Source organism: Cariama cristata, unplaced genomic scaffold (assembly GCF_000690535.1).
Source record: "Cariama cristata isolate BGI_N322 unplaced genomic scaffold, ASM69053v1 scaffold6930, whole genome shotgun sequence".
Classification (NCBI taxonomy): domain Eukaryota; kingdom Metazoa; phylum Chordata; class Aves; order Cariamiformes; family Cariamidae; genus Cariama; species Cariama cristata.
Window position 1 is genome coordinate 70,513 of NW_009595215.1, and position 12,321 is coordinate 82,833.

Here is a 12,321-nt window from a genome sequence, read left to right on the forward strand (position 1 = left end):
TTTTTACTATACAAAACATCACAAGAGGTAGCAGTGGAGTTTTGCATTTAGTGAACAGAAATACCAACAACTAACATGGTAGCTCTCACCTAACGCATCTCTTTTCGATTCACACGAGGTAATGAGCAGAACTGAGGGGACTGTAAGGGGACATCCATCCTGGGGTGGAGACCAGCAACTAGAGTTGGGTTCAATCATGGTAACCTGTTTGTCTGGTATAGCAAGAGCAAGAAAAGGATCTGTATCTTCAGCCACATATCTCTTGCTAGGTGTTTGATCTAAGTGCTGTGCAAGGTGTCAGGCACTTTCTTTGCTGTGGATCTGATGGCTGATATGTTTTCTGTACTGCACAATAGATAATGGAAGTCGTTATACGTCTGTTAATGTCTCCTTTAGGCTTGGGCTTTCCTAGGACCTGGTCTCATAGGAATGTGATTATTTTGTGAAGTGAAAGAGAGCTCTGCCTGTACTGTAAGCTCTCATTGAATTTCTGCCTCATCCCGGAGGCAGGGCTGCCCAGAGCAGCTCTGAGATGCAGACCTCTTAATAGCATGTTGGCAGATCTAATCAAGCCCACAGCACAGTCTGCAGCAACCCTCCTAAACCAAACTTTGCCCCTCTGCACTCGTTCTTTACAAGTACTCAGCTCCCACCATTTCAAAGCAATCTTTTCACAAAATCAATAGTTCTTCATCTCCTTCGGAATGAGAGCAAGTAGGACACTTGGACGTTTGCTTTGTAATCTCTTCAAAAATTGCTTTCTTGTCTTCCCAACAGAATTAGGAAATATTGCAGTACCAAAAAAAAAAAAAACCTCAAGCTTTTTCAGCACAACATCTCAGTTGTAGGACCAATCTTTGCATTCCTTTTCATTTAGGGATTACCCTAAACTCACTGTTCTGTTTATACCTTAGGCACACACATACATCCTTGTTCCTCACACAGAGGAATTATTTGTTCTCACAACTCCACTTTTCAGGAGCCTGCTGTAGAAACCTTTACCATTTTAAAATTTCTGTTTTCTCTCCCTCTTTCCTCTCAGTGGCCCTTTAGCTATGAAAATGAAACAGTGCTGAGCTGCTGAATCCAATCGAGGAAGGCTGGCTAGGCTTCACATCCCCGTCAGACACAGCGCTGACCTTTTTTTCCTAATTGACAATGCGGGGCTTTGTGCTAATAGGATGACATCATTACGCAGAGCTGAAATGCTTTCCCTGCTGTCTCTTTTCTCTCTCAGTATTTTTCTCCCACACTTTTAGAGGAAGTGTTTCACTAGGAGGGAGTGTAAGGAAGACAGTTACACAGTACCCAAAAAACATATGCAGAAAACATCCTCAATTTCTTTCTCTCAGATTTTCCTTAGTCACACTAGTTATCAACCAAATATCCCGAGTCCTCATTAAGTACTGAATCTTCCTTTTCGTTTTTCCGGGTTGTGATCACTGATGCTTCTTTTCTGTATTTGCGTTGCCTCACTGTCCTGAGATATGCTGCTGGGCAGATTCTGGTTCCTTCTTGATTTTGAATTATAACAGTAGTTGTTAGCCTACTATCTTTTTACAGCTCAGATTTTAATCAAACTACTCCTTAATAAGATCCTTGTGCATCTCTGCAGCAATAAATAGTTAATTGAGGTGCCTAATTTTGTGTTAAATTGTTGGCAGCTAACTTTTGCTGTGATACTCAATAATATAAAGTTTTAAAATAGTACTTTAAAGAATACATGGAGGGGAAGAAGCCCCAAAGAAATGGAAAATATTAAGAGCTTTGTTTTAGCTGTCTTGTAAGATTGGCTCACCCATTTCAGTGAGTACAATAACCTTTTAAGATGCTGCCTTAAAGCTTAAAAAAAATTGTCTTAATGCTGGTTATAGATTGGCAGCTGTGTGCCAAAGCATGCAGTCTTGGCTAAGCCAACAAACCAAATAAATACATGTGACGGGCTTTTGCTGGAGAAGACAGAAAGAGCAGAGATTTCCCTGTTCTACCCATCCCACTCTCTTTCTCCCCTCTCCCATGGCTGACACATCGGGTACTCCTAGCTCACAGTATATATTTCCAGCCTGCTTCAGTGCCTAATGAAATGGATTAGCTCAGATCCCAGGTACTTCTGCGAATCTGTTTGCCCTAAGCTGTTTTAACTTGCACAGAGATGCGCTAGGAGCTGCAGCGGTAGAAGAGAAGGGTACCACTGACCCCCTGGGAGAGGCCCCCTCTCAAGTCACTCAAGCTAGCTCTACAGGACTATGGCTGTCTATACCCTTACTGCAAGAAAGGCAAGCAGGAAAAACTAGAGTGAAGAAGGGAAAAGATTCAGGAGGGAGAGGAAGCAGATCCCATTACTATTCAAGACGGCGCAAAGTTGGTGGGAATAGCGATTTATCTGGTTTCCTTTTTTGTCCAATCAATGCCCAACTATTTTGTAGAAGACTCCTAGATTCCTGGACACCTGACAGTGATCTTCATGCTATCCTTTCCTTTCTGCATTTAATCACTGTTCAAGAAGGCAGCAACAACCACATTATTAACATGCCTTCTGAAAACTTCTCTTGATTATTTTAATTGTATTTCCTATTTCTTTTTGCACATTATCCTTGAAGACATGTTAAGTATTTTTACCAGGATTTGTTTCTTACCTTCTGTTTCCGTCACATTTACCTTCAACTTCAGTTAACTTCCATAAGCTATTGTGAGTAATAGAAGGAATTGGAGTTGTGTCACTTTGACAACAGTAAGCCTAAGCTTACTGTCTTTGCATAAGAGTGCCTAGTGAACTAGCTATCTGATAGCTGTGAACAGTAATTATTAATACATTTTAGTATTTCTCTTATGTCTATAGCCTAATGAGATTAGTGCTTTGTTGTACTCAGCACCACATAAACAATTAATATGTGTTTCAGCCTCAAAGAGCAATTAGGATAATATGGTTAAATCCCTGCAAACTACAATGAAAAAGCCACGATTAACCTCACCAAATTTCAGCCCAGAGCCCAATTTATTATTATTGGTTTTATAAACAGGTTAAATATAGTGAGTGAAAATAGTGTTTGGAGTGGAAGTGCTGACAAAACCTTTACTGCAGCAATGTGGACAATGCAGCTGTAATAATGGCAAGTGTGCCCTTATCACAGCAAGAAAAATGTAAGGAGTTCTGAATTTGCACTGAATGAACCATTACTTATGTCTATCACAAAGAAATAAGAGTGCTGAACAAAAAAAGATACATTAAGGGTGGTTTTTTCCCCAAAAGAAAACTAAAAATAAAAAAGATCAGATGTGAGTCAGGCTTTCAAACAATAAAAATAGCAAGATAAAAGAACTAGGTTGCTTCATTGCCTAAAGAAATGGCTAGAATCTTAAAAAGTCTGAAACCTGATTGTGAGAGACTCACTTTATGGGCTGCTAAGAAGGTGCTGACCTTCGTCATCAATAGATTGTCTGAGCCTTTGTGGTATTCAGCAGTAAAGGAAGTGCTTAAGTCCTCCCACTGAAAGATGGACTGGAAAAAATCTCCTGTTCAGATCTCAGCATAGCTGTTGTCAGTGCACATGCTCATTCAGAAAGTCTGTCTGTAAATCTAATATAGATAAATCTTGCTTCATTTTTAAGTGATAAAACTGGAGCATTCTCACCTTAGAGATGGATCAGGATATCTGGAATTCAATATAAGTGAAATTATTATAGAGGAGGGCAGCTAATGACCTATCTGTTGTGAGGCTTTGGATGTGTTTTGTTATAGTACTATATTTCTCTGTCTGTACTAGAGGACAGTGAAGGAGTGGGATAACACTTGAACAAGTACCAGTGGTATAATTTTCTTATACTTGCTGCTTAGTTTTGGATGCAGTTTTGCCTGTTCCAACACTTGCACTGAAATGAACTGTAGCAGATGACTGCCCTGTGATTTCAGATGGCCTTCTGGGAGAAAAAACTATTAAAGATGAAAGAGTTCAGTTCCTATAACTTTCTGGAAAAGTCCCATCACTGTCTAAGTAGTACAGCAATACGGCAGTTGTTGTTATACGTATCTTCTAGCAGGGTGAATTAGCCATGGTGGGGTATCAGGCTAAGACAACTATATGGCTGCTGGTACGCAAGTGAGCTCACTGAAAGACAGATGGGGTATCTGCACAAAATGCATGTGTGTTGCAGATACAGTCATGCTCTGGCTGAAAAATGTTGTGCTGTTATCCTCTAGAAACCGTGCAGCATTGGAGATCCACAGCAGAGAGCACAAAATACAGATGGACGACTAATGACTAGAGCTTCTGGGACAGCAGATGAGGTACAGCCAGACCATCCTGAACAAGGCAGCTTGTACCTTATGCTGCAGAGGAAGTGAAAACAAAACAGAGCAGTGACAACAGAAATCTCCGCCAGTTCTGATAGGGTGAGGGGAGAGAGAATTACTGCTGTCTCCAGATCCAATGCCTAATTTGTCTCTGAGTTCTAGCAAGGCACTAACGAGGCATGTTTGGTGTCAGAGCATGGGTTCACTTGGACTGCTGTCGAATGGTCAGTGTAAGGAATCTGCTTCAGAGTAAGGAATGTAATCACTGAGTCCCCTTTCTGCTTCCTAGCTGCCGTACCATCCCTCTAGACCTCCCAACCATGCAAAGGTTATGGTCCAGCAGGCCAATCTCTCCTTGAATTTGCTTCTTCCTCTATAGCCTATGTCAAAAAAGGCAACCGTGATCCTAAGAAACAGCAACTTGTGCTGTCTACTGAAAGATTTTACTGAAATTGGGAAACAGATCTTTTTTCTGAAGTGCAGCCCCCCAGAATTCTTGTCTCAAAGAGCTGGTAACAGCACGGTAATGAGGTCCAGTTTCAAGGCAGCTTAATCCCCCCCGAGAACTACTAGAAGAAATTCCTCTCTCCTGTCACTCCACTTAAATCAATGCTGGATGTAGCCCAGTGGTTCTGCCTCGCTATATGTAGATTCAGGAAGATAGCACTGAAGTCTTTGGTGTTTAGAAAGGTTTTACTTCACAACTGTAAGGGCAAAAGCTTTTTTGGTTGAAATCAAAGTTTAAATTATGAAGAATAAAGGGCTCATCAAAGAACTGGCAAAGAATTTAGCAACTAGGTGCCAGCTGAAATGTCAGTGTGATTTCTCAGCAGGTTCTTCTCTAATCTGATGTGAGATAATAGGAGAAGGCGTTGAAAGCAAAATCAAACTAGATACAGAAAAAAAGTGTAAGTAATAGGGTTCATAAGATTATGCACGTAAGGAAGTTTACATTTTCTAATACGCAGGCCACTCTCCCCAAGGTGATTTTCTTAAATATATTGGGAAATCAACGGGCAAAACCAGAAGGTTTTAAAACACAAATGATCTTATGTTCCTTTTGCATTGATTTTTTTTTTTTCATGTAAGCCTCTCCATTTGAAGATATGTCGTTTCCTTGCTGATAAACCCAACAAAATACTTAGCTGTAGTAGCTGGTAGTGCCATGGATAGTCATCTCTTAGTAAAGATTAACCCTCAAATATGCAGAAAGCTGAACTCGCTTATGACTGATCAGGAAGATCATTCCTCAGAGCTCACAAATTTAGTTTCCCTCCGACTATAGCGCTAAATTTTCTATCTATATTCCCCTGCATAGTGATTCATTAGAAGCATTTCACAGTAAACGCTTCCAAAATAAAAACCAGACATTCTAACCAAAGTCTGAAGAAAATATTTAACTGACAAAGATAATGATTTTCTAAAAGATTTTCCCTGGAAGTGCTTTTTTATTGAGGCAGTGATTAAAGTGAGCCTGCGTGAGTTACAATGTGCTTCCATTGCACAACCCAAAGTCATGTTAATCAGCTTGAATACCTAAAAATACAACAGGAGCAGTATAAATCCACTTGATACAGCAAAGTTCATTTCAGGTGCTGGTCCACCAAAGAAATGTCTGTAAGTGATTAAAGAATTATTGGTTTGTATTTCACAGTTTGTGCTCTGCTTTTTTTTATTCCATGTTAAATTATTTTAAAATTCTTAAGACAGTCTCATGGCAAACAGTTTGGTCCAGCTGATTTCCCATTCACAATGAGATCAACCCCTTTTCAGATATAGGGCTTTGCCTTTGTTACCTTTCTGGTGAGGAGCAGAGTCCACTAATTCTCCTTGAGGGCTCCTTGGTACTATATGGCTGCTCAGAGGAAAATTCCGGCAAACTTGTATCTTATGTAGACATTTAAATCTCATTTTCTAGAGTTCTATGGGACCTTCAGTGAACCGCCCACCCAAGAAGCTGTGAAAGTCCTGTGTTTCCCCTCCAGAACATGGTACAGCCGTGTACTGCGGGGCCATATACGTCCCATATGTGACAGTTATGTTGGCATGATACAGCACCAAGATTATCAGGCTCATCCGCTCAGCTGGTGCTGGGGCTGGCTGGGAGTATCTCTGCTCTGCTGCACAGTGAAGATAAATCATAATTTCCTAAATTACCTAGTGCTGAAGCCAGCACTGAACAACACAGCTTCCAATCTTTAGGCTATGATATGGTTTGTTTTAAAAAGGGATTGAATGTCTTACAAACAGGTAAAATTGCTGCCAGATGCAAGTACGTTAGCCTTTTCCAGCTGCTTTACTGCTGCCATTCAAAATAGCTTGCTATAAATATGACTCCTTTGAGCTCTATTCTGACAAGTGCAGAGCACTATCTGGGAAGGGCCAGTGGTTTTCCATCCCCATTGAACTCAGTAGGAGTTGTGATTGCTCAGCACATTGGTGAAAAAAGTCTGCTGAAATTACTTTCAATCACACAATTATCCCCTCACCTCTCGCTCCTTCTCTTGCGGTCATGGAAGGAGGACTAAGTTTCTCCACAGGCAGTTCTACTACAGTAAAGTTTTCACCCTGGAGATTGTGAGCAAATGTCAAAATCAACAAGTTCCCTGCTTCAGGGCTGGTGACGGTCCCGGCTGCAATCTGGCTTAGCCAGGGGAGAGGGGAAAAACATGCCAAAGATTTGAAACCTAATTGACACTAAAATTCAGTATCAACTTCTCATATGGCCTAAAATGCCTTCGCCTCTTCCCTTTACCCCTTTCTATAAATTTCTGCCTATGGCCCTAAACAATAAAAGTTCACCGCACCACAGCATCCAGGTATTTAAGCTGTAGTTAAGTACATTAAACTGGTGCTAAACATATAGAGGTCTGTTGAACAGTAACACAAGGTGAAAGGCTGAGTGCTTATGCTCAATAAACCATTCTGACAGATGATCATCATTAAAGCTATTTACAATTAAACTTTTCATAATTGATGGAAAAACTGACAAGATAATTACCTGTGCCTTCCACCTTTTCACTCTGAAGCCAGCAGAGGCAGATGAAAAATCAACATTTCCTTTGAATCTGAGCACAATTATGAGTTTACAACGCAGATCAAGTCACCTTTCCTATTGTACAGGAAATGGTGTTGAGAAGAGGTTTATGAACTTGAATCTGCGCCTTGTTGTACCAGTTTGCATCCACTACTGGTTCCCTGAGCTGAGAATTAGTAGGCTGTTAACTACTAGGGGAGGGTTGGTTTTTAGCAGCAACACTCCAGCGTCCTTTGCAGACAGTTCAGTACGAAATGGCTTCGAAACCCAAATCCAGATCTGAATTTTGCTCAAGTGCAGCTGAAGCTGGCACCGCACTTGGAGCTCATGCCCCTCTGGAATACATTCACTCTGCCTGATTTTTGAACATCCCTTTCTGACCTCGGTCACTGTGCATAACAGCTCTCAAATCAGGCCACAGTGATTTTTTGCACCCTGTAACAACACACAACGCAAGTCAATCAGTCACAGGCTTTTGGTTGTTTTCCTTTTGATTAAAAGCCAGATTTTCCCTTCTTGTTGCAGATGTAACAAACTGGTACGCTGGTATTACTTTACATAAACAAACATCTGCTATCAAGAGCTATTAAAAATATTTGAGGGGCCTTAAACTTTTACACAGGAAAGAGAAAGTAATTACAGCGAGCCTGATATTCTGTGTACTAACTATTGAAGAGTTTTCTCTCATAACGGTGCCTACAATATGCCTAGTGGAGAAAGCATTTGCATGCTTTTCTTGGCTTTGCAGTGTTTGAGCATTCTTAACTTTTCTACATTTTCTCCTAGGACTCTTTCTTTGCTCAAGTTGTGGCATCAGAATACAACACTGCCTTCCAAAAATATCTCATAAGCATGGATGGCAAGAATGAAACCTCTCAGCAAATGTGTAGTAGTAAGGAGTCAAACGTAGCAGCAAACAAATGGAATGATATTCCAAAAGCACTGCAAGAGGTCAAAAACCACCTTGGGGATGGAGCAGCAAAAAACATAATGGAGAGAGTAAAAACAGCAGAGAAAAAGAAGGAAAAACAAAGTAACGATGTAGACAGAGCATGCCATGAACAGAAATCAGAAAACTATGAAAGCCTAGATGTGGAAAAAGAAGAAACCACATTAGAGACTGGCAAACAGTTAATCCCGACACCTCTGTCTTGTATTCCTCTGGAAAAACTAACGGACATAGAAATGGAGTTGGTTTACACTGATGAGGAGGACATTCCCTTTGAGTTTGCTGAGCCTGTGGTGTCTACAAGCACCCAATCAGCGTGTCGTGATTCTGAAAAAGCAGATGCTGTGAGCGCAACGAAAGGCAGCGCTTTGCCCCACATTGACAAACAGCTTCAGATGACCCTCCAGGAAGCCAGCTCTTCCTACAGGCAGGAGAACTACACAGAAGCAGCAGAGCAGTTCTCAATGGCACTGGAGGTATGGGGTTAAAGTACAATCACCATAGCAAAGTAAATGAAAGGCTGTCATTGTACTAACTGGGAGTAATAATATCAAAGTGAACAAGGAGCACAAACCTGGGATGTATATGGTTTCATAAAAATCCTGAGATGCAATTTCGTGTGAAATCTGAAAATTAAGAGCTATAAATAAATCATAGAAGTAGAGGGGCACTAGACTGAATCAAAACATCTCAGGTGATTTTGTATTTTTCTCTAAGTCTTCAACTGTGTTTATGTACGGAGGAAATTTTAGTCCCATAGAGTAAAAAAAATAGGCTCTTTTTAATCCCAGCTCTATCAGGGAGAAATGATACCTCAATAATCAGAAGAGTTCCCACTCTACCCCAGCTGTCCATGCACTACTAGGTGAAATGTTTAATTCTTCAGTTAAACAAAAGGTCTATTTTAGTCTGTTTTTTTCCCTATACAGCATTTCCATCACGCACTCGGTTTCCCTTTTTTGTCTAAAGCCAGAAGATGGCCACTGGATCTCTGCAGAAATCCTTTTCTTTCTGCATGAGAAAGGACAGGTCCAGTAGTGAGCAATCCCCTCTGGACACAGATGGCTTTCTCTTCAGCAGCTAAGTCCAAAAGCTGTTTTTTTGTAGTAAGAAAGACTTCTTGCCTGTCTGAGATACTCTAAGAAATAATACGACCTTGGCTATGATCCTTGAAACTAATCGGTGATTTTCATTAGTTTCTGCCTTTAAGAGCTCAAACTTGAGCTGCCTTCAACGGATCTGTTCTTCAGTAAGTAGTTGTTTCTATGTATTCAAAAGCCCTTTCCAGTTTCAGGCTGAGCCCCTCAAAGGAGGTATCTAAAGACCTTTGACGTTGTTGAAAATCTTAGCCAGCCTTGAATTTTACCAGTATAATATGAGAAGAAAAAAAGAGGGAGTTCCTAACACTGTAGCAAGGTTCCAATTAATTTTATGGGGGGAGGGAAGAGAAAGGAGGTGTGGGAAACCCCAGCAGGTAGGTCACGGTCACATCCACCAGCCTCCTGTTTCCTGGAAGCCAGAGCTAGCAGCATTTACAGTAAAACTGATTGTTCAAAGTTGTATCATTATTCCCAGATTTCTCTAGTGCTGCTAATCTCAGTTAATTATATTGGAAATCCCTTGTATTATGACCATGTAATTCATAATGTGCCAGGAGAAGTCATGGTTCATAATAATCACATAATGGGCAAGGACTTAGACATAATCAGATTTTAGTTACCCTGTCGTGTTTCCATAATGCTGCTATAAAACTGACATAATCACAAAAAAGCACCAGTTATTTAAACATTTTTATCAGATTGATGTACAGTATCTTTCTCTCTCTCTCTCTCTTTTAAACAATGTGAGATAACAAAAATTGGATTACAATTGCTGGGAACAGACTATGATAAACTGTTTGCTTGTGTGCAGAATGAAATTTAATAATGGCATCAGCATCTCAATTTTTAGTAATGTTAAACCTGTTAAGTAGTAGAACTCTGCAGCCAAAGGCTGCTTTCAAAGAGGTAGCATTAAAGTGTTTTGAAAACAGTATTTCCAAGAGTATAGCTGTCTTATAAACCTTGAAAGATGCCCTATATCCTCACAATTAACCTAACTGCTAACATTTACTGTGCAGATGAGGGCTTGACTTTTTCCATGATACATGATGCAAAAAACTACTCTTAGTAACTGTAAGGATTTTAAAGGCCACCGTCTTCTTCTCAGATAAAATTAAAAAAAAAAAAATAATAAGAGAGACACTTTCTACTTTACAGGAACACCTGGACTCTCTCTAACATTTTATCTCCACTCTGACCCCAATCACTTCAGCTATACACTTGACATCCTGAAAAAGGGTGCAACTATACTTGTTTCAGCACTGTACTGCCAAATTTAATTCAAAAGGATTTGTAAAACACTAGAGGTTTACAGTTGACAAGCAAATTCCTATTTTTTTCTACAATACTGAAGGCATTTTATTTTAAAACATTAAATATTATAGCAGTGAGTTAGTAAAATTAGAAAGTACAATCCTTTTTAGGCTTTTTATTTTTTTTTTGCTATGTTCAGAAATGAGCTGTGATGGGGACAAAAACACTTGTTCCTTGAGAAGAAAGGAGTACTTGTCTCCTCCTAAGAGGAAATGGAAAAGCTTGCTAATAGACATCCTGGTGAAAGAATATGTAGAGATTAATGAATTCCTTCCCGGGACTGTGGACAGTGATTGGGAAATCACAGAATTGTTGGGCTGGGGCTTCTCAGCAGTCTCTTAATCTAGCTCTCCTCAGAAGCAAAACCCAGAATATCCCTGAAAAACACTTCTCTACTCCATTTCTAAAAATCTCCAGTAAGACAGACTTCTGATCTACATCAGCAAGCTGACAGAAAGTTTTTCCACATCTTCCATGCTGCAAAATAGCCCGTAATGTTTTTGTATCCTTATTTGACATGAAGAGCAATTAACCAACCTGTTCTCTCTGTACTTGCAACCTCTTAGCGTATCTCTTTTCAGTCTTCTCTAACTTAAATAAATTCAGTCCTCTTAGTATTTCCTCCTAGGTCATGTTTTCTAAACCTCTATATAATTTTTGTGGCTCTTTCTTTGCGTCGTCTCCAATTTGCCTATTTGTTTAGATGTAGACAAATTGGAGATGGTGGAGACAAAACCAGCAAACTTAAGCTGCTGAGATTGGAACCATGGTTGTTTCGCCCATTCCTTTTTGAAGAAATAAACAAAAATTCTGCTGCATTTCACGTGATACATAGTAAGCCTAAAGATCAGGAAATTCAAAGTTATGGTTTTTGGTGCAAAATGTTTACAGACATTTTTCGAATTTAAGGAAATTAAGGCTTTAGTCTGACATTGCAACATTTTGAGTTAGAGATCCTGATCCAGAAAAGTGTCTGCATAGCATTAAATTTGAATAGTGTCTCTAAACTTAGTGCTACCTTACATATTGCAAATATCATGAATTTCTTGGCTCTTCTCTAAACCAAAATGTCTTTTCTAGATCCATCTATATATTCATGATATATTATCATTCTTTAGATCATGTTGTTTTTCAGATATGCAAATAACAGGCAGTTCTGAAAGTCTAGCACTGAAATTGTTGGATTTGGGGAAAAAAAAAAAGGAAAGTTAGCAGCCAGAAAGGAAAACTGAAATGCTTGTTTAATTTAGAGACTTTTATATGTTGGACAGCATGCTGCTGATTACCACAGACATTGGGAAGGCAGTGTTATCAGGAGAAGAATTGGTGGCTTCTCGCTATTTCTGCACTATTTAGCTACCATTATATTAATCAGGGGGGACTTAGCATTAGGCAGCTGCAGTATAGTTGGCCTGGGAGAGGAAAAAATAATGCTCCATTGGAGAACTCTCACCATTAGAGCTTAAGAATTAAGTACTTTCTGTTGTTAGTGAGGAAAGTAGCTGCAGAAAATGGGGCGATAGTCTTCTCTCTTCTACCTCCTAGCTCAATAATACAGTATGTTATATATACTACATTAAGACACACTGTAAATTTTCCTAAATTTTTGGCATCCATCTGTTGGAATGTA

At 39.7% G+C, this 12,321-nt stretch overlaps 1 protein-coding gene across 1 annotated transcript in view; it reads left to right on the forward strand.

Moving 5' to 3' along the window:
* Positions 1–4,198: 4,198 nt before the first annotated feature.
* Positions 4,199–12,321, forward strand: part of LOC104162471 (spermatogenesis-associated protein 16-like) — a gene marked incomplete at both ends in the record, with an annotated part of 31,274 nt that continues 23,151 nt past the window's right edge. The window contains 3 exons of the mRNA XM_009701205.1: positions 4,199–4,285; positions 6,106–6,183; positions 8,115–8,753. Of these exons, the coding sequence (XP_009699507.1) occupies positions 4,199–4,285; positions 6,106–6,183; positions 8,115–8,753 (804 nt within the window). The remainder of the gene's footprint in view (positions 4,286–6,105; positions 6,184–8,114; positions 8,754–12,321) is intronic.